At 39.7% G+C, this 22,519-nt stretch overlaps 1 protein-coding gene and 1 pseudogene across 1 annotated transcript; one reads left to right on the top strand and one right to left on the bottom strand.

Annotated features, from left to right (window-relative positions):
• The first annotated feature begins 5,426 nt into the window (after positions 1-5,426).
• Positions 5,427-11,760, top strand: LOC132772838 (myelin P2 protein-like; annotated as a pseudogene).
• A 1,264-nt stretch (positions 11,761-13,024) lies between these two features.
• LOC132772837 (myelin P2 protein-like) lies at positions 13,025-17,021 on the bottom strand. The gene is made up of 4 exons (XM_060771689.2): positions 16,949-17,021; positions 15,904-16,076; positions 15,493-15,594; positions 13,025-13,139 (listed from the first exon to the last, which is right to left on the bottom strand). The coding sequence occupies exons 1-4, from the start codon at positions 17,019-17,021 to the stop codon at positions 13,089-13,091; spliced, it is 399 nt and encodes a 132-aa protein (XP_060627672.1). The 3' UTR covers positions 13,025-13,088.
• Between the last annotated feature and the right edge of the window lie 5,498 nt (positions 17,022-22,519).

The raw sequence follows: 22,519 nt of genomic DNA on the forward strand, positions 1-22,519 counted from the left end.
TATTCTGGGTTATATGGCTTTGCGGAAGGGCCCCAGGTGTTAACCTTTCACCAGTAGAGGGACTCAGTTCACCAAAATAGAACACTTCTTACTGCTTTCTCTTACTAATACCGCAATGCACTAAAACGCTTAAAAAGTCTATATTAACTTTGTGTATTTGTTGTTGATGGCCTGTGTAATGCCAGTACACTCTCTTGTGTATGGTATGCTGAATGCTTTATGACTTTTGGCATACAGCAATGCATCTCCTTGGGGAGATGGGGCGGGATATAAATAAAGTATTATTATTATTTTATACACAACAAGATTAGTATACAGCAAACAAGATCACAATGCTGGCTTTTGTATTCAATCACATGTCAGACACTGCCCAAGTATCGGCAAATAATGTGTGCAGATCTTAGTAGGGTGGCCTTTTGCAGCTGACTTTTGCAGCTGTACTTTTGTCAGCACCGATTGTTTTTAGGTGCAGGCCAAGGTTTTTAGGCACTTCACCCAGTGTGCCGATCACTACTGGGACCACCTTTACTGGCTTGTGCCAGAGTCTTTGCAGTTTGATCTTTAAATCCTCATCTCAGGCTATCTACTATGGTACTGATATCCCCCCCCCCCCCCCAAATGCATCAAGGCCTAGTACCATCTTTGCACCCATTGGATACAAATGTTCCTTCCTTTCCTGAAAACTCAGTGGCAGCCAATGCTTCATAGATCAGCACCACTCCATGGACCACCATTTAAGCAAGGACATATACTTACTACCTCTTACCAAAAGATTGCATTACACCAAAATGTTCAAAAACTAGATATATCAGGAATTCTTACTAATGAATTTTTCCTTAAATCCTCGGATTTCTACATTGCAATATCTAGAAATAAAAGCTTAAGCATTCCAAAAAAGGAGGAGGCAACATTTATTTATTTATTTACCATATTTATATACCGCTCTTCTCAGCCCATGGGCGACTCAGGGCAGTTTACATTTGGCACAATTTGATGCCCCCCAGCAACATAAAAACACTTAAAACATTAGCATATAAAATATAAATTCATATACAGTCAATAAAAACAGAAAAAACATATATCCTTGGCATCTCCTTACTAAAATCATTATTCAACACATTGTCCAGTCATTCCGTGGGTCTATCTCTGGCTGTTACATTGTATTTGCAAATACTTGAAAAGCCAGGTTTTAACTTTCTTGTGAAATGATAAGAGGGAGGGGCTCGATCTAATATCGCTAGGAAGGGTGTTCCACAGCCAAGGGGCCACCACTGAGAAGGCCCTGTCTCGTTCCCGCCAAACACATCTGTGAAGAGGGCGGGACCAAGAGCAGGGCCTCCTCAGATGATCTTAAAGTACTAGATGGTTCATAAGGTGAGATACATTCAGACAGGTAAGCTGGGCCTAAACTGTTTAGGGCTTTATAGGCCAAAGCCAGCACTTTGAATTGTGCCCGGTAGCAGACTGGCAGCCAGTGGAGCTGACATAACAGGGGGGTTGTGTGCTCCCTGGGCGCCACTCCTGTTAGTAACCTGGCTGCCGCCTGTTGGACCATTTGAAGCTTCCGAACAGTCTTCAAAGGCAACCCCACATAGAGAGTGTTGCAGTAATCTATGTATTAACATTAATATATGCATTATTTTTAATGTCTCAGTTTCTGAAAGGCTCGAAATTTAAAGACTGAAGAAAAATTTTCATTTAGGGGGCCAATGTCCTCATCCTCACCCCAACTACACTTCGACACGCTGAGACTGAAGTATACTCCAGTTTTAGTTCCATTTTCTCATCAAAGTTAGGAACAACTTTGTGCAACCCAGTTATATGAACACAGAGGAGCCTAAGGTTAATCACATGTGGCTATTTCCTGTAGATACAGAGAAATTTGTGTTGAGCAAATGTTAGATTCCTCATTTTTACCCTACCCTTCCAAACTTAACTTTGGATGTTATATACCGTTTTAAAAATGTGTGAAAGCATCGAGGCTGCCTAAAAAACCCAGATTTTCTTCCTGTCCTTTCTGATTTTATTTCAGGGTTCCAAAAAACGCAGGAACAAATCTGAGATTTTAAAAATCTGGATGTTCTCTTAACTGTTTATGCAAGGAACGTTATGCGTGGCTTGGCCATCAGATGGTGATCTAGAGTCATTCTGGGAAGTCTATTTCCTGACCCTATGCTGAGTTGTCCTATAGTAACCCCTGATTCTACAACTTGAGACTGCGCTCTATCATTTTTCATCCACATAGCATTTCAAACGTGTCTTTCATCCATAGATTTCACACACTCATGTGACCAAGTATAAATACATACATATATTTAGCAAATTAAAGCAATTGTTTTACTTTCTTTGTCACTAAATCAAGAGACCACCTAAGTTAGATGTTGATGGAGATATTATTCTCACTCTTCCAATGTTATTTTCCGAGACCCACTGCTTTTCCCAGCTGAAGTTGACTGACAATCATGATTTTAATCCTCCTGTGCATGGTACTTGCTGGTACCACCTCCCTTCCCTGTCTTTGAAGAGTTGTTTTGGAAAAGAGCTTAGCAGCAAGATTAGAGGCAGCGAGGGTCTTACAGACCACACCATAAGCAAGCCTATATGTTAACTGTGGGATTAACCCTTTTCTATCTGGGAAGTATAAACTAAAATAGATCCATATACTGGTTCACATCCAACAATGTGTGACTTCCTTATAGTAATTTAACAAGATGCTTCACTCTTACTATGTAAGGAAACTCATCGGAACCACAGTTGGAGTCAAAACAAGCATAGTTGTGACCCTAGAAGCCTGCTGGAGCATTGATTTTCTTTTCAGATATGACAAAGAGCAAATTCCCTTGAATCAATGGTTCTCAACCTGTGGTCTGTGGACCACCAGTGGTCCACAAGAACAAAAGTATGGTCCGCAGCCTCACCATTTCTAAACCATTGCCTTGAAAGCACATGGCAACAAGAACGACTGGACTCACAAAACCCTCTTATAGTGCCAAGGCAACAGGGATGTCAGTAGAGGAGAGGCTGACTACCCACAAAAGATTACTACTACCACACCAGCTCTAGATTATTAAATATGGTTTTCTGTGGATGAGCAGATGGCGACTACTGAGTGGCATATGTTCTGTAACAAAAACTAGATCTGATGTGGTCTGTCCAATGCCATTTTCTGAATTGGCACCCCAAATAACCAAACTGAATCTAAAGTTGACCAAAAACTGATTTGTAACCCTTTTGGTACTAATGTTGAGAGTGGTCTCTGGTCAAAGTGGTCCCTAGTCAAAAAGGTTGGAAACCACTGCCTTAAATCCTATATTAGCTTGGTTCCCATGCCTTGCTTCTTGGCACACATGTAAAGATGGGTCCAAATTTAGCCATTCATAAAATAGAGTTGGAAGAGACCACATGGGCCATCTAGTTCAACCCCAACATACAGGAAAAGTACAATCAACGTATCCCTGACAGATGGCCATCCAGCCTCTGATTAAAAGTTTCCAAGGAAGAAGCTTCCACCACACTCTGAGGCAGAGTTCCACCGCTGAACAGCTCTTACCGTCAGGAAGTTCTACCTAATATTCAGGTGGAATCTCCTTTCCTTTAATTTATACCCATTACTCCTAGTCCTACTTTCCAGGACAGCAGTAAATAAGTCTGCTTGATTTCCAAGGTATTTTACTGCTTGATAAAAAATGGCAAACTTTTCACGCAAAGGGTAGTTGTTGGATCTTTTCTGGCAATAGCACAACATCCTTCTTCACCACCTGAGTTTAGCAGCATAACTTACAGTATCCATTGTAGTATCCTCCTTCGACATCTTCCCGCTGCTCCAATAACACTTGCACTTGAAGCAAAGCCAAAACTTGAAGCAAAGCCAAAACAAGAAAACAAAGTCCAAAACAAGAAAAAGAAATGCCTGGTCCTTCAGATGCTGTTGTACTATAGCTTTCTTCATTCCTAGGCAACACAGGGAATGGTGAGGGATGATGGGTGCTACAGTTCAACACATCTTAGCCAAATGGTATCATTCCTACACTCTAAACATTCTTACAAGTTGTGTTTCCCCCTCCCCAGCTTTTCTTTTTTGCAAGGGGATTCTATGAATCTGTGATAAGAGAAAACTTCCTGCAGAAACTCCACCAAGATCTTCCATATTGATATTATATAATCCAGACGCATTTCAAGAATGTCTGGCAGATAATGGTAGTGCTATGAGGACTTGTTCAAGGATAATGCTTTAATTGGATACATCTCTTGCTGTAACACTTCCTCCTGTGATTTTTCTCTCCTTGATCAGCAACATGTGATTTAAAATTCAAAGACATTCTTTTACTATGTGGACAGCTGACTCCTTTACAACAAGTGTCCCTGGTCAAGAATTTGTGTGCTCCAAATCAGAGAAATAAGGCATTATATTTAAATGTGAATGTGAATATGAATCCAATTTGCAGTCAAGATGAAATGAAAATTTAGAGCTTTGTTAACATACTGAATGACATTACTTCAAATGTTTAATGCATTCATATAATTTCCTATACAGGCAATCTCCAAGTTACAAACATCCGACTTACAAATGACTCATAGTTAAGAAAAGAAGTGAGATAACAGGCAATGAGAGAAATCAATCCCTCGGAAGGGAAATTCACTTCTGAAAGGGTTATCATGGGACAAGGTGTCTCCGCTGAAGCTTCATTACTAATTCTTGTTTCCACAACAAACCCATTTTTTCAAAATCCAATTCAGGGACAGAAAGTGAGGTGAAATGTTCTGAGAAGACACAGACAGCAAAAACAAACACCTTCCCCATTCTATCCAATGTGTTTGTGTGTGTACACATTTTTAAGTGTAACTCGAGCCAGATATATATGGCTGGAGTTACACTTTAAAATGTACCTGTTCCAGCTTACATAGAAATTCAACTTAGGAACAAACCTACAGGCCCTATCTTGTTTGTAACTTGGGGACTGCCAATATTTTTTCTTCTAAGTCATATTTTTATTACCCTGCAATATCGCTCATCAAATGCTGGAAAACATGCTTCTCCACATTTATTTCTTGGAACTAAGCACAGGACTATGGCAGAATAATATATTTGGAATTTCAGCCATAAGTAACTGCAGTACTAGGGCCAGAAACTATATATACTGGAGTTTCAAAAGGTAGAAATTTATCCTAGTTATCTCATATATCTTAACCTAAGGCCCATTCCACACAGCTGTATAAAATACACTGAATTGGATTATATATTGCAGTGTGGACTCGGATAACCCAGTTCAAAGCAGATATTGTGGTTTATCTGCCTTGATATTCTGGCTTTGTGGAAGGGCCCTCACATCACTTTAAAGTGCAAATATTTATGCATGCTCTGCCACTGGATTATTCAAGCATTGTTTAAAGATCTACCATAAACCATTCCCCAAAATTAATTGGTCTTTGTTGCATTAGGTGAAGTCACATGACCTGTGTTTGCTTTAAAATACAGAGGAGGTACTCTCTCTTTTCCCCCAGATGTCCACTCTTTGCTTTCTGTTACCTATCTCTGGAATGCTTTTAAACTGTATAGTATGCAAGATGTGTGAACGATTTTTAGGAACCTGGGAGCTTATGTCTGATGATAAAGATGGAGGATTAAATGTGACATTTTATGGTGAGAAATGCTTTGTAAGTCGCTTTGTTAATGGGACTGTGGGGTGGACTTCGAGGCTTGTGACAAAAGGCAAATCCCTGCAATATTAAAAGGCACTAATTAGGGCAGCCTGTAATTATCATAAACATTATTGTATTTCATTTTGCCAAGTGGTCATTTATACATCTACATGAGCAACTGCCCATGCCAGCCCTGCCATTAGGCAGTGCGTCATCTGCCCCAGGCAGCAGAATCATGGTGGCATAAAAGCACAGCAAATTCTTCATTTAATTTTATTTTGGAGTTTCTGCATCAAGCACCAAAATAACTGAACTAGATTTTTGCTATTATGCACCTGAACTTGGAGTTGGAAAGGTGGAATTTTGTTAATTTACAAACAGCAAAATGATTAACAAACATTGAAATGACTAATAAACAAGTTTGCTATATTACTAAATAGCAAAATATGCATTTTTTTATGAGAAAGGGTGACCACGCAATCCCCTCCTCCAATCCCAGCCCTTTATTTTTACTGCTTCAGACTTTCTTTGCTGTCTCATTCCTAATAATGAATTTGAATATTGGACTGTTTCCAACCTTTTCTGTAAGATTCACAAATGCTACTTTCAGGAAGCTGGACTCTGAAACAAATCCTACACTCAGGCAGATGCCTTAATCCAGAGGTGAAATCTGGTATTTCGTCAGTTTGTTTTTTTTAATGGTTTAATTGTGAGACTTTGCCATTTAACTAATGGAACATTGTAATTCTATTTACCATATAGCCAGGTGATGTAGTAAGAAGTTGTCTGCGGCTCCCTGGACAAATTTTTCAAGTTTGTGTTTTGGAAACCATCATTTTCCTAGAAAATGTGCTCTGATCTAGGTTCTAGTTTCATGTGTTAGCTCTTTACATGCAGGAAGGTTTAATGTGGCCCAGTTGATGAGTACAAGGCAGTAGTAAAAGTGGAAAACTGCATTTCAGGTGAATAGATCAAGTCAAGGGATTTGGGGCCCTGAATCTGCAAGAAATGAGCAAAACTGTTGAGAATGGGCTGATTTGAAGCCAACTTAATGGCAGGGTTGTTGTAGGTTTTTTGGGCTGTATGGCCATGTTCCAGAAGCATTCTCTCCTGATGTTTCACCTGCATCTATGGTAGGCATCCTCAAGTTGATGACAATTAACAATAATTTAGGATGCATGCAAATTTACACCTCTGATGGTTGTTCTGAGTGAATAGATTGTTTTTGTGTCTTATAGCTCAAATCTTAAATGCATCCTACTCCAGAAGTAATGTGGTTGTTTTACTAGGCTTCATTCTTAGCTAGCTTTTGTTAGATACTACAGTATATAGTTATACTATCACAGAACTTGAAAATAGCTGATTATTGCAGCTGTTTGACTAAACAGCTAATTATCCTACATCCTACAAGGACTATTTTGTCAGATAGCAAATCCCATGGGAATTTAGTAAGATGATTGTATTGCAGCGTACATTGATTAGTCTTATGATGTGGTGTCTAATTTCTAATCTGAGTACAAACTGGGTGGATATGAGCCTTCATGTCGCCTATCGATGTATGGCAACTTATCAATTTCATAAGATACTTGTTTTTAAGGTATTAATTATGCACAGAGCATAGATAGACAGATAGATAGATAGAGAGAGAGAGAGAGAGAGAGAGATAATACTCAAAGGTTTTTTCCCCCAGTTCCTCCTCTGAAATATAATAAACCTGGCATTCACTGGCAGTCTCCCACCCATGTAAGAACCAGTCCTGGCCATACAGCACCTGGTATTTGTTGGTGGACTCTCATCAGTGCTGATCCTAATTAGGCTACTTCCCTGTAAACATGGACAAAACTGTTCTATAAAACTACCTATTAATTCTCACTGCAGTAGTTTATTTACCATTCCTGTGGGAATCTCAATTCTGAGGGCTTCAAGTGTTCAGGATAATATCTACTACTTACACCTAGAACAGGAGTAGAGTTGAGATGGGACTTTGACTATTTCACTACTAGCACAGTACAGTACTTAGCTTCCAAGTATAATAGATATGGCTGTAACAGACAAGTTGGGGACCTTAGGCAATTCACAATTGGCCTCATAGTGCAACAAAATACTTTGCAGGAGGACTCTTTCTTGCTTTCATTTGTTTGGTTGCTTCCTAGCTGTTCTTTTGTTGGGTTTCCAGAGCTATCATTATTCAAAGTTGCAATGATACTAAAAGTAGACTAACCTGCCAAGCAACAGAGCCATGTAATGAATTTCCCATTTTAAACCTTCTTCTCCATAGGTCTTGCTATCTCATTGAACCTGTCTGAGGAAGAGCCATCCTCTCCGGTGAATGTTAATGTAATCAACTCATTGTGGAATGGATTGAGCTGCATTTCACAAGTTTCTAGTGAGTTAAGCCAAAATACTGTAAAATATCATAGAATTGGAAGAGAGCGCAAGGTCCATCCATGCAGGAACATCTAATCAAGTCACCCCTGATATGGCCACCCAACCTCTATTTCAAAACTTCCAGAGAAGGAGACTCCACCACATTCTGAGGGAGCATATTCCACTATCAAACAACTCTGTTAGGAAATTCTTCTGAATGTTTAGATGGAGTATCTTTTTCCTGCAATTTGAATTAATTACTCCACATCCTAATCTGTAGACCAGCAGATAACAAGTTGGCCCTTTCTTCCATATAACATCTTGCTGCATAATTTTACAGTGGAAACCTTATCTGTAGCAGCCTTCACATACTGAAGAAGGATCAGGACTAATTTCTCGTAATTGAAAATGTGTTTTGCTTAGTTCTCATGATATTCTTGTGTTTGTCAGCTTGTTTCAGATTCACTTAACTTGCTTTATATATGTTTCTGCACTGCTACCGAACTCCCTCTGCTCTTTTTTGTTGTTTGTGTGAGCACCTAGAGATGTGGAAATAATACCTTCAAATGATGTGGATATTACAAGAAGGGATCTTAATTGTTTTATGAAGCCTAGAATAACAATCTGTGCAGAGGGTGTTTGGCTGAAAATCACAACTGAGAACAGTGTTAAAAAAACAGAGATCTCCTTCAAGCTGGGCCAGGAGTTTGAAGAGACCACGGCAGATAACAGGAAAACCAAGGTAAGTGTTATGAGTGCTCTTCAGGGTTCAATCTCTTTAAGGTGATTGCAAAAGCTATCCCAGTGCAAGACCAGTATAAATAACACCTGACTGACATATTACATGTTCCTCCACACTGCCTGATTTCACAACTCCTTTCCCACCCCTACTGCTGCCACACTGTTGAATTTGAACCACAGAGCAAGCCCTCCAACCATCCTAATTTGGCAGGGACAACTTGAATAATCTATTTAGTCCCAATAGCTGCGTTAAAATATCTTTTTATCCCTCTCCAGCTCCCACTTTTCTCTTACTTCAATGGTTGAATGCAGAGTTCAAGTGCTAAAGAGGAGAGGCTGTGGAATCTTGCTCTTTCCAGAGGGTTTAGGCAAAAACAAAGTGCTGCAGACTTTCCTAGCTTGCATGTACTTGCTCATTGATATCTTCTGCCAACTCTGTCACACTCTGGCCATATATGTCCCGGTTTTCTTTTTCGAGGATATGGCACAATAGGAGGAATGTTGTGTAAACATGATCATAGATGTATGCTGACAACTTTGTTGAAAATCCTGGTTAGGGAAGGTTAGTGTAAAGCAGGAACGGGGAATATGAAACCTTTTGGCCACATATGTGCCACAGCTCCCCTTTTAAAAATGTTGAAAAAATGCACCAATATACCACCAAATAGCCACTATATGTGTGGGAAGACAATTTTATTGTGTCTGTGGTCCTACAGGAGAAGTCTCTTACTCCAAATTTGAAATAACTTAGCGGTCGACCTATTGTTTGGAGTGTTAGGGACCAGAGGGCTGTCAAAAAGTGGAATTAGTTGAAAACCAGAAACTAGATTCTTGTAGTTTGCAAATGCATTTTGACCACTGAAAAACATAAAATTTTTGAATGTGTGATAAAGCTTAAAAAAGCTGTTGCAGGCATTCAAAAGCAATTCAATGAAAGTTCGCTCTTTCTGTCGGCAAGCCTGGGATCACACACTTGCATGCAACATTTCCAAGTGAGTCACATAAGCAGGAATTGATGAAATACGTCAAATTAGTGGAACTTGTCTGTAATTTGTAAGCATTGAAAGAACAAGTTATCAGAAACGGAGGTGACAAAATGCGGGGAAAGCTTGTACTGAATTGTTCTGTCAAGGTAGCAAGAAAAAGCAAATAAAGCTTTGGAGCGTGTTTTTGGACTACAACGTTAAGATCATCTGAGGAGGCCCTGGTCTTGGTCCCACGACTCTTTGCCAGTGCAACTGGTGGGGACAAGAGACAGGGCCTTCGCAGTGGTGGCAATGAACTGACCCTGGACTATGATTCTGAATTTGCGGAACTCTTTTAAATTGAATGTTTATAACTGTTTTTATTGTTGTTTGAATTGTAACTGTGTATTTTAATGCATTTATTTGGCATCTAATGGTTGTCTGTTGTAAAGCCACCCTGGGTCTACCTCTGGGGGTGAGAAGGACGGGGTACAAATGCGTGAAATATGGCTCCCACCATTCCACAGCTAGCTTAGGCACTTTTGCAAGAGTTTTTAAAAGCCTATTACTTTTTGAACAGCAGGTGTTTGCAGTTTCATTACACAGGATTTTGGATTTTATTTTTCTAGAGTATTGTGACCATAGAGAAGGATGGCTCTTTACTTCATGTGCAGAACTGGTATGGGAAAAAAACTTTAATAAGGAGAAAGCTGGTGTATGGCACTATGGTGGAGGTAAGTAAGATTCCAAGTGCTTGCAGAGTGGGAGTACCATATGAAATGCTTTGGGTGCAGTTTACCAGCTGCTAGGATTTCTGGGAGTTGAAGGTCAAAACATCTGGGGACCCACAGGTTGAGAACCACTGGTCTAGACAAAAAAAAAAGCTTATCGCTACAATAAGAGCTTGGCATCCATTGGTGTTAGGTTCACGTATGCTCATGTCCTTTACATACAACAGTGTAGTAAAATTGCTTCTCTTATATAAAATGGTGAAATCAAGGTTTTCTGCCATTGTAAGCTGCCCTAAGTTCCCCTCGGGGATTGAGAAGGACGAGGTATAAATGTTGGAAATAAATAAATACTTTTTGGATTTAAAAAAATAATTTCAAGCCATGGATAAGGAAATCCATGGATGCAGAATCTGTAGATACAAAGGGCTAACTGATGGATAGACAAGAAGTTTACAAATGGGGTGGCAATTTTTTTCTAGCATTCTGGAATGAGACAGGATGACTTCTAGGCACTGTCCATTGGTAATATTGAATGTGCATTTCTCTGAAGTAAATATGCAAGGCAAAAAGAAAAAAAAAGGTCTGGATGGAACACAGTGTAGTAAAGTTCAGTTCTTCACTGGAAAGGTTTTCCAAGTTAGAAAGCATTTAAAATTAAATCATTACTATATGGATGTCCAGATATATGTTTATGGCTTCTGATTTAATGGAAACAGATATAACCGAAGTGTAGGATGTTTTGCTACTTCTATTGAATACCTACTAGGACAGTGTTATTGAAAGTGGTGGTCTGTGGACTAATGCTGATCTGTAACCAGTCTGTATCAAGTTTCCAGAAGGTAAACTAACAATAGGCACAAATTTGGAAAAAAAAAATCCCAGGCACATTAGGAAAAATCCTTCCTGGTCCTCCAAATCAATTAAACGAAAAGACTTTTGGCTAAAGGACTGAGAATAGAGAAATGATTCTGGTAAATACAGAAATTTTTTTTCTCTAAACTCTGGTTATAATACAGCTCAAACTTTTCCTTAGACAGCAAAAAAAAAACCTACCCTATTAATTTCTGACAAAGCGTGCTCCTTTAAGAGGCATAGCTTTGCTGCTGATTACTTACCACACTGCCTTTTTTCCATAGGAATTAATCATAGGAAATGCCATTCACAAAAGGCAATATAAGCGAACTTGACAAAGGCACCTGAAATCTGGAGGCGCTGAGCTGTTTGATCTTACTATGACTGAAGACAGCCTGTGCCATGTTGCAAAAGGATTCTGACGTTTTAATCTTTTAGCATAATACTACTGAGACAGTGATTTGGATATTGAATGTTTAATAAAAATCTTTTACTCCTTCGTGCTTTTTTCTTGATGGTAATGGATAGGTATGTGCAACATCAACATTAAACTTCTAAAGCACCAATGGAAAATGTGTGGTGGTCCTCATATTGTCAAACTAGAGTTCCGATCATCTTTGGCAGCACACTGGAGAGGAGTCATGGATGTACAGGAGTCACCTTTACATTTGTTTGCATTGTGGAGTTCTTCAAGTGCCCATCACATCAATGCAAAATGTCACAATAGATTTATTGCTACATCTTAGAATGGTGAGAAGATAAACATTTTTAGAAGTGTAGTAGCATAGCATAGGTTGAGTATTCCTTGTCTGAAATTTTTGAGACTACGGAGTGTTCCACACTTCGGATTTTCTTTTGGATTTTGGAATACCTGTATTTGCTTATATAAACATAATGAGAAATCTTGAAACTGGGGGCTAAATCTAAACATGAAATTCATTTCTATTTCATATATACCTTACACATAAGGCCACATTTTATATACTAATTTAAAGAATTCCCAAATGAAACAAAATTGATTTAATGTATTGCCAAAGGCTTTCATGGCCAGAATCACTGAGTTGCTGTGAGTTTCCCTAGCTGTATGGCCATGTCCCAGAAGCATTTTCTCCTGACGTTTCACCTGAATCTATGGCAGGCATCCTCAGAGGTTGTGAGGCAAAACGTCAGGAGAAAATGCTTCTGGAACATGGCCATACAGCTAGGGAAACTCACAGCAATCCAAAGTTTATGTCATGGAACAATCAAATAGGAAGGGTATCATTATCTCAGCCACCCATATGGACCATTTTGGATTTGGCAGCCCAGCGTAAATACATAAGTCATTTGTTTTATCAGAGCGAAATGTTTTGTGAAGGATATGCAAATATTTCAATACTTATATTAAGACAGGGACAATGCATATGGGGTCCTCCAGAAGATGTTGGGCTGTGACACACCTTGGTGCCCAGGGGCAGGTCTATTAAGAGAGGGTACATTTCTACCATCTTGTCCTCCAAGGCAGGGAAGGGGACTCCCACTGGTCAGAGGGCAGTGTTCCTCCAAGTCCACTGCATCAATGGCCCTGTTTATGACCCTCATTATATCCCTTACTGTTGGGTAAGGCTGACAGGAATTGTGATCGAATAATTTCTACAAAGTAGTGGTGTAGGATTGACTTGGAAGTCATTCACAATGACAACCCCCACTTTTGTAAACCTTTATTTATTTCCACATAAAAGACATCATCAAAATTTGAATGCTTAACTAGTGAACCACAGGTAAATTTAAACTGAAATGATGGGGAGTAACTTCACACTCTCGCGTAGACTCTGGTACAGGTAACGTCATTCATGGTACATTCCTAACAGATAAGGGGGGGAAAGGAATAGTACAAATGGTGTAGCCTTCAGTCCATTTCACAACAATGAATTGTGATTTTATTTATTCTTGTGAGATTGTGCTTGTCAAATGAGAAGCTGATATTTACTTAGTCTGCTTGACTGTACAATGGCATTTTTAACCATAAGATGATGTTCTACTGACAACTGGGATAACTTTAAAGGAAAATTACATAAATTCATAGAATAATCAATAGTAACTTACTACAACTACTATATGTCATCTTCACTGTTGGAGACAGTTACAAAATGCCAGGAAACTGAGAAGGTTGCAATTGTACCCATGTGCTATGAGTAGATTTCCCATAGGTAATAGGCAGTCACTGAGTCAATAGAATATTGGATTATATAAGGTTTTCATCTGATCAAGCATAGTTTTTTTTTTTTCTAATCCTGGCAGCTAAGTATTGATTAAAAAGAGAACTACTTTCCCCAGAAGAACACCTTGTGGCTAGCATCCTGGTAGTGACTAATACATCTTATGCCTGGAGATGTGTTTCTGTCATTGCAGAAGCTGATTATTTCTTCTACTGGAACACAAGGGACCAAGCAACATAAAAGAGTGATCAACATAGCAAGGCCTTTTTTCATGTTTCCAGCAGTTTTATTTGGTCTGAGACTACGGGGAAGAGTTAACTGAATGCAAAACTAACTTTTGCACTTGGAAGTTATTTTGCAGTGAGTGAAGTTAGCTAAGGACCATGGGAGAACACGTTAGGAGAAGAGAGAAACTGGAACATTTTTAAAGCAGCTGAGTAAGTGAGATGGCAGAGGATTAACTGTGACTCTCCCTGCAAAATCAGGACAGTTGAAGGATATAAGAGTGGAAAGGATTGGAAAAAATGAAATGAAATTGACATTCTTTAAATCTTGTCTCCCCCATTACAGCTAGAATACACAAGGTCTACATTTCTCCCTCCTAACCTAGACTTGCAAGTGGAAGGGATATGCATGAGTGCATGCACTTGCACACATACACCTAACTCTTTATCTTCATATCTGCCATCTAGGTCAGGCATGTGCAAACTTTGGCCCTCCATATGTTTTGGACTTCAACTCCCACCATTCCTAAAAGCCTTAAGCAGCTGAGGGGGAAAAGGAAGGGGTCTGAGGCTATTAGGAATGGTGGGAGTTGAAGTCCAAAACACATGGAGGGCCAAAGTTTGCCCATGCCTGATCTAGGTGCTTTTCATTCATTTTCTACTGCAAAAAGAAGAAGCATCTGACATTTGCTACACACACAATGCTTTTCCTCAAACAAGGCACACTGCCACAGGCATTTAGGCAGTTATACATTCAAATGCTGAAACTTTCCATTCTAAGAAGAACACATGATAGCGAAAAATATCTGCTTGAGAACTTTGAGATGAGCTACCCAACAGACCACTAGTGAGTGTCTTGTGTCAGTTGGTGAATCCGCCCCAACTTTTAACCTGAATTTTGAAAAGACTGTCCAAGAAGCTGACCCTATTCTAGAGATAGAACAAACCACCTTAGACTAAATCTAGACAAAAACCTGGAACAGAGTCACCACTCCTCAGAAATCCAAGCCACCATCTACCCACTACATGGCACTTCTTAGAGAAAGACCAGTTGTCCAACACAATATAAGAAAGTTTCATAGATTCATTATCTTTCTGGGTATGTTTCATACACACACCAGCAGAGAAGCCACTTAAAATTATGCCCTTAATGCAGTGGTTCTCAACTTGTGGGTCCTCAGATGTTTTGGGCTTCAACTCCCAGAGATCCTAACAGCTGGCTGGGATTTCCGGGAGTTGTAGACCAAAACACCTGGAGACCCACAGGTTGAGAACCACTGCCTTAATGCAAGGATGGATAATTATAGAATAGGCCTCCTCCAGATATGTGTTGGGCTTGGACTATATTTCCCATTAGCAACCAACATTCCTAGGTAAGCAAAGTCTGGGCAAGCAATAACTATCTGGCCAAATGAGTTAATTCTCCAATATTCTGCATCATTTACATTTACATCATTTACACACATATATGAGAGACATACAATTAAGTGTATTGTTGAAGGCTTTCATGGCCAGAATCACTGGGTTGCTGTGTGTTTTCCGGGGCTGTATGGCTAAGTTCCAGAAGCATTATCTCCTGACGTTTCACCTGCATCTATGGCAGGCATTCTCACAACCTCTGAAGATGTCTGCCATAGATGCAGGCAAAACATCAGGAGAGAATGCTTCTGCAGCATGGCCATACAGTCCAGAAAACACACAGCAACCCAGAGAATTAAGTGTTATAAATTATTGGTTACTGTTTTCCAGGATGAGCTAGGAGAAAGAAACTTACCACCACCATATTCCCACCAACTAATTTTCTTTTGATAATCGTACATTTGTCACCCCACTTCTGGACTTTAGTCAGAGTACTGCCCTCCATCGTTACTATGCTCTAAAAAGAAATAAGAGAAGACAAGGGTGATAAAAAAAAGAATGGAGTCAGGAAATGTTAGGTCTTAAGGCTGTAACTCCCAGTGGCCTTATTGTTTGGGGAATGCTGAGAATTGTAGTCCAAAAAGTAATGCTCCGGGAGAACAATCTCTTTCCACCTTCTTGTGAGTAAATGAACTATCAGTGTCACTTCCTTCCTCTGTCCAAATATTTATTTAACTGGAATTCTGATTATCAGCAGACTCTGCTGTCAAGATATTCCACTTCCTAAGTCGTGAGAACAATTCCTAAAGGAGACAGTAAGTTTTACCTTGGCATGCCTGCAATCCATTGTTGTTTCTTCAAACTCCTGGCCCAGTCTGAAGGAGACCTCATTCACTTTAAAGACAGTTTCTGTTCTGATGGTGATGACATCTTTATCCTTGGAAATGACCACTGTCGGCTTGGCTAGGCTTCCCAGCTTCCTTTGGGAATAGCATACTCCTAAGGATGAGTCCGAATAGGCACACTGAATCAAATGGATTTACATATGCATTCACTGACCAGTTAATAGTTAATTTAATGCTGGGGTCCTCAAACTTTTTAAACAGAGGGCCAAGTCACAGTCTCTCAAACTGTTGGAGGGCCGGATTATAATTTGAAAAAAGCATGAATGAATTCCTATACACACTGCACATATCTTATTTGTAGTGCAAAAAACACTTAAAAAACAAAACAATAATTAAAATGAAGAACAATTTTAACAAATATAAACGTATTAGTATTTCAATGGGAAGTGTGGGCCTGTTTTCGGCTAATGAGATAGGATTGTTGTTGTTATGTGCTTTCAAGTCGTTTCAGACTTAGGTTGATCCTGACCAAAGGCTGGGTAAATGACCTTGGAGGGCCGTATCGGCCCTCGGGCCTTAGTTTGAGGACCCCTGATTCAATGTATCCATCCAGCCTTAGCTGCGTGCATGTTTATATGTAATCTCACAAGCAAACCTCAATAATGTGTGTTGGAGAATTAAGAGGAATTTAAATTAGGTCCTGTCAAACGACATTTAATCAACTACCAAGCTTGCAAACTTTGTGTTTTGTTTGTTTGTTAAAAATGCAATACAACTGATTGGCTTGCTCCTGACACGATAAATAAATAAATACAATTAGGTCCTTTCCAAATACAGACTAATATAGCTCAAGGTCCTCCTGAGCTGGATAGGCTCTACTTCCAAATCAAACTTTATTTCCTGCAACAAAGAAATCCTAAAACGAAGAAGGGATATTGATTAGATACCTTTATGGCCATCATGTCTACACCTTTAAAAAAAACAACCCACTTTTTCCTTATTCTGCTATGAAACAGGCTTGCTTACCTAGTTCTTTCATATATTCGTCAAAGTTTTCACTAGAGATGAGCTTCCAGGTTCCCAAGAACAGCTCTGACATTATGGGAAGGTGATGGGAAGAGACCTTTGTGAGTAAAGCTGCATGAAAACAACATGGAGATAGTGTTCAGCGATGGAAAAAAAACCCCTAAAACTCAAAGACATAGCCATGGTAGTCTGGAATATCAATATGAAAAGAGATCTTGAAGCACTTTAGAGCACGCATGGGCAAACTTGGGCCCTCCAGGTGTTTTGGACTTCAACTCCCACAATTCCTAACAGCCTATTGGCTGTTAGGAATTGTAGGAGTTGAGAAGTCCAAAACACCTGGAGGGCCCAAGTTTGCCCATGCATGCTTTAGAGACAAGCTGAGAGAACAAAGTTGGTAGCACAAGCTTTCAGGGTGGATCTACACTGTGGAATCAATGAATTTGACAGCACTTTAGTTACCGTGGCTCAATGCTATGGAATCATGGGAGTGTCGTTTTCCAAGGTCTTTAGTGTTCTCTTTCAGAGAGAGCTAGTGCTTTCTCAAACTACAACTCTCAGGATCCCATCGCATTGAGCCAGGGCAATTAAAGTGGTGCCAATCTGCTTTAATTCTACAGGCATGTGGGGTTTATATATCCGTGGAATGTCCAGGGTGGGAGAAAGAACGCCGGGCTGCTTCTTGCTTGGGGGATCCTTTGTTGGGAAATGTTAACTGGCCCTGTTTTGTTTCCTGTCTGGAATTCCCCTGTTTTCTGAGTGTTGTTCTTTATTTACTGTCCTGATTTTACCGTATTTTAAATATTGGTACATTTAAAAAAAAATGTCAGGAAAGAATACTTCTGGAACATGGCCATACAACCTGGAAAACTCAAACAACCCATCAACTCCCTCTCTCTATACACACACACACACACACACACACACACACCCTGTGTGCAGCGGGTTAAACCACTGAGCTGCTGAACCTGCTGACCAAAAGGTTAGCAGTTCAAATTCAGGGAGTAGGGTGAGCTCCCGCTGTTAGGCCCTGCTTCTGCCAACCTAGCAGTTCAAAAACATGCAAATATGAGTAGATCAATAGGTACCGCCTTGGCAGGAATGTAACAGCACTCCTTGCAGTCATGCTGGCCACATGACCTTAGAGATGTCTACGGACAATGCCGGCTCTTTGGCTTAGAAATGGAGATGAGCACCACCCCCAGAGTCGGACACGACTAGACTTAATGTCAGAGGCAACCTTTACCATTACTTTATGCATATATACATACTCTAGCTGGCTCTGTCTCAAATGTACGTTGTTGGAAAAGGATGTTTGGGGAATAACCAGTTTATGAGTTTCATATAAAAGGGCATATAGGATTACTTCTGGCACTACCACATTCCTTTAGTCTGAGTTTTGATACATGGGGAGAGGCAGGTAAAAAATAAATGTATTATTATTATTATGTCCATCTGCCCAAGACATTATTTTCCAGTTTTCCATTTTAACAAAAGAAAACAAAGAATACATCTTAAATACTGCAATCCTCATATTTGCCCACCCTGCAATTAGGGCTTAAATGCAAAAATAATCTTTAAAAAAATCGAAGTTCCTATCCATTTAACAGCTGCAGCACAGACAGTAATTCAACAGGTCTGGATTCCTCCAAAACTGTCAGCAATGCAGCTCTGAACAGAACAGTGGTGTATGGGGACATATTACTGTATATAAATAACATTTACAGCCCCTAGGCCAAAGGCACAACTTTTTAAAGAAATGCAGATAAACAGATGGGAACTAAAAGGGAACACATTAGTGTCATTAAGTTTTCCATCAGATCCTAGAAAATGTTGACATTTCTGCAAAGATTACCCTAAAAATATCACCATTGAAGACTTACTTTTGGGCCTTGATTCCTTGGCACTGAAGTCTTGCCTGTCAAAATGGTGGCAGGAGCACATGTTTCCTGGTCTGTAGAATTGGAGAGGAAAAAAAATGCAAAATACATCTGCAGTGAACCCATTGGATCACTGAATCAACACTTAAATTCATTGGATCCATGGTTTGTACTCTAATTGGTGGCTAACCATTGAGGTTGAACTATTATATAAATACACAGAGTATTAGCAGAATGGTTTTAAGTAAAAGCAAAATTGAAATAAGAGAATGCACAAAAATCTATAGATTTATGACAAAAGAGACAAAACTTCAATTCTTGCTTATACTAAAGCTATAAAATATTAGAAGAATTAGGGAAGGCAAATTCTTGCAGTACAGGATTTATGGACATTTTCTTTCCACACATTGTTTGCCTTTCAATGTCATGAATATCAATCAAATTAACATTTTTTTTAAAAAAATGATTTGTTTCTAGCAGAGCAAAATGCAAGCTAAAATAGAATGGCAAAGAAGCAAAAATTATCACTTTACTCCCTATTTTGGAGTTTTCATTCAGCTTACCGTATATTCCGGCATATAAGACGACTGGGTATATAAGATGACCCCAACTTTTCCGGTTAAAATATAGAGTTTGGGATATACTTGCCGTATAAGACTACCCCTCTTCCAACACACACCAAATAAAAAATTTAAAAGCATCAGATTTGATTTCAATATGGTAATTTTCCTATTACTGTACCTCCTTCTCTGCCTCTCAGATCTCGCACCTGTGCAACTGCACCACTTCACTGCAGTCTTCAGGAGCAAGATCTGAGAGGCAGAGGAGGAGGTATGGTAATAGGATACAAGGGTGGGCCAGAAAGGTAAAAGAGGTGTGTTTGTCTGGGCCCAGAGCCACTCTCTTTTTTCCATACCCCGGGTGCCCCGGATGCCTGCAGCTTGCTCCGCCCTTCACTTACACCTTCCCGGTGAGGCGCCCCTTCACCTCACCATCGGGACCGCATTAAGTCCACGAATCCTGATGAATGGATTTTCTTCAACCGTACTTGTACAGTGTCAATAAAATAAAAACAGCAGCAGCAGCAACAACACAATAACTAAAAAAAAACCCCAAAAGCAATAACAATTAACAACACCCAATGACACAATTAAAAACAATGGCCGGGTCAAATGTAATAATTAAAATTAAAAGTGCTGGGCATGACAAGGTGGGGTGTTTGGAGGGGGATGGGCATGCAGATATCCTGGATCTCTGATAAAGTGTGTTGGGACATAATGCTATGAGTTTCCTTATTCTAGAAAGGCACACTGGAACAACCACGTTTTCAAGCTCCTCCTAAAGATTACTAGTGACGGGGCCTGCCTGATGTCCTTAGGGAGAGAGTTCCTGAGTCGAGGGGCCACCACCGAGAAGGTCCCTTAGGAAGGGAAGTCACATCTTGACAGCAATTTATCACAGTAATGTCTGCATTTCATGTTTGATGAAATCTCCTTTGCCACTGGTTGGATGTGTAGGATGAAAAATACAGTGGGGCAGGGTTGATGCAAACCATACTGGATGACATCAACGGGGGGAGGGGGGGAAATAACACTGAAATTATTTATATATTTTTTTGAAATGTTTCAACTGAAAATTATGATTTTTTTAAAAAAAAATCCTAGATAAAATCACAAAAATATTTTCAAGCCTTGCTAACATGTACTGCAGGGCCACGGTGGCGTAGCAGGTTAAACCGCTAAGCTACAAAACTTGCTGACCAGAAGGTCGGCGGTTCGAATCTGCAGAATGGGGTGAGCCCCCATTGTTAGCTCCAGCTTCTGCCAAAGTAGTAGTTTGAAAACATGCAAATGTGAGTAAATCAATAGGTACTGCTTTGGGTGCGAAGGTGATGGTGCTCTATGCAGTCATGCTGGCCACATGATCTAGGAGGTGTCTATGGACAACACCGACTCTTCAGCTTAGAAATAGAGATAAGCAACACCCATCAGAGTTGGTCCCAACTAAACTAAATGTCGAGAGGAAACCTTTTAACATGTACTGCATCAATATATCTATAAGGCTAATGTTCTATGCTACTTTTAAAAATTCGAATGCACATGTGCATTACTCAGTGCTATCAGTATTACCCAATTGCAACACTTCAATCACAAGGTTTTGTCTGTAGGCAGTACTAACACGTGTTGTTTTTGGTTGCTGCTGGCATTTAAAAAATATTTGCTGAGTTTGCCAAATTTTATGCTTTTTTGATAGTGTGATACAGTCTGGTATAGGAGAAGTTTCATGGAGGTGATTCCCTGAATTACTACACTGGGTGACATCTATTCCAGTCACACCAGCAAATAAATTAAAATAAATAAATAACCTAAAGTGTTTTGGTCTTCTGTGTTGGCTGGTTCTGTGTATTTCTACTAAAAGGAAGGCCCTGAAGGTCATAATAATATTAAAGTGCACTCCACTTTGTTTTTCATTGAAACCTCTTGTCAACACAATGGTGGCTTGACATTTAATTTAGAAAACATGGCACTGCTGTACATTCACCAAATTTCTGAAAAGGAAGCTTACAACAATGTTGCTTTCCCCCCTCTAATTACTTGTGATTAGAAAGAAATACATCCCAGTAAAAGCAATCTTAATCTGAAATCCTCCTTGCCAGGAAAACGGAGATTGTGAGCGCAGCACTTCTAATCTAAACAAAAACTATTGTGTTTACCTCTCCCAAACATTTCTACTGTGTTATCTGTTTGCTGCCGAACCCAGGAATAAAGAGGCCAGACTCAAGTATTGTAGAAAATAAGGACAATTTTATTATTAACTATTTAATTAATGTTGTTTCTTGGGTCTGAACAAACTGAAAATGAAGTATGGTGTTTTTACATTTCCTGTCCACTTCTGCAGTTTTATCCATTTGTCCAAGGCCAAAGTGGCTGTGGTGGGTCAACAAAGGAGCTAGGTGGCACAACGGATTACATTGTTGAGCTGCTGAACTTGCTGACTGGAAGGCTGACAATTCGAATCCATGTGACAGGGTGAGCTCCCACCGTTAGCCCCAGCTCCTGCCGACCTAGCAGTTTGAAAACATGCAAATGTGAGTAGATCAATAAGTACCATGCAGTCATGCCAGCCACATGACCTAGGGCAACGCAGGCTCTTCGGCTTAGAAATGGATATGAGCATCACCTCCAGAGCTGGAGATGGAAGGGAAGCCTTTACCTTTATCTGTATGTCATTGTTTCCAGACATTGAATGAATCCGCTCTGAGTCCCCTTGGGAAGATAGGGCAGAATACAAATAAAGTGTTATTATTATAATATAATATAATTATAAACATATACTTTAGCGATCAAACTATTTTCTCCCAAAAACAGTAGGATGCAGTGGGGGATACTTTCTGTTTGGTTTTGTGGAATAATAGGTAGTTTTTTTTCAAGTTCATAATACTTGAAAATCTCAACTCACTGATATTATAAGGCATTAGCAAGACTAGTCCATGGCAAGTAAGAACATATTTGACTACCTTTTGCCCAGAAAAAGGCATGGTAGAACTCTTCCTAACAAAGTGGTTTGCTTGCACAAGTCTCGACCTACAATTTAATTATAGTTCCACCAGCACACTTGAGCTACATAGTTGTAGCACTTTGATAGCATTTCCGCTCTCGTAGTTCGTCTATGGGATCCTGGGATTTGTAGT

The sequence above is a fragment of the Anolis sagrei genome, chromosome 4, assembly GCF_037176765.1.
Source record: "Anolis sagrei isolate rAnoSag1 chromosome 4, rAnoSag1.mat, whole genome shotgun sequence".
In the NCBI taxonomy this organism is placed as follows: domain Eukaryota; kingdom Metazoa; phylum Chordata; class Lepidosauria; order Squamata; family Dactyloidae; genus Anolis; species Anolis sagrei.

Bases quoted from the DNA above. Each gene is read 5' to 3' on its own strand.
- LOC132772837 (XM_060771689.2), bottom strand. From the start codon at position 17,021: ATGTCAGAGCTGTTCTTGGGAACCTGGAAGCTCATCTCTAGTGAAAAC. The intron at 16,077-16,948 runs GTAAGCAAGCCT...ACTCATCCTTAG, and splicing joins CGAATATATGAAAGAACTAG to GAGTATGCTATTCCCAAAGG. The intron at 13,140-15,492 runs GTAAGTTTCTTT...CTTATCTGTTAG, and splicing joins TTGGTGGGAATATGGTGGTG to GAATGTACCATGAATGACGT.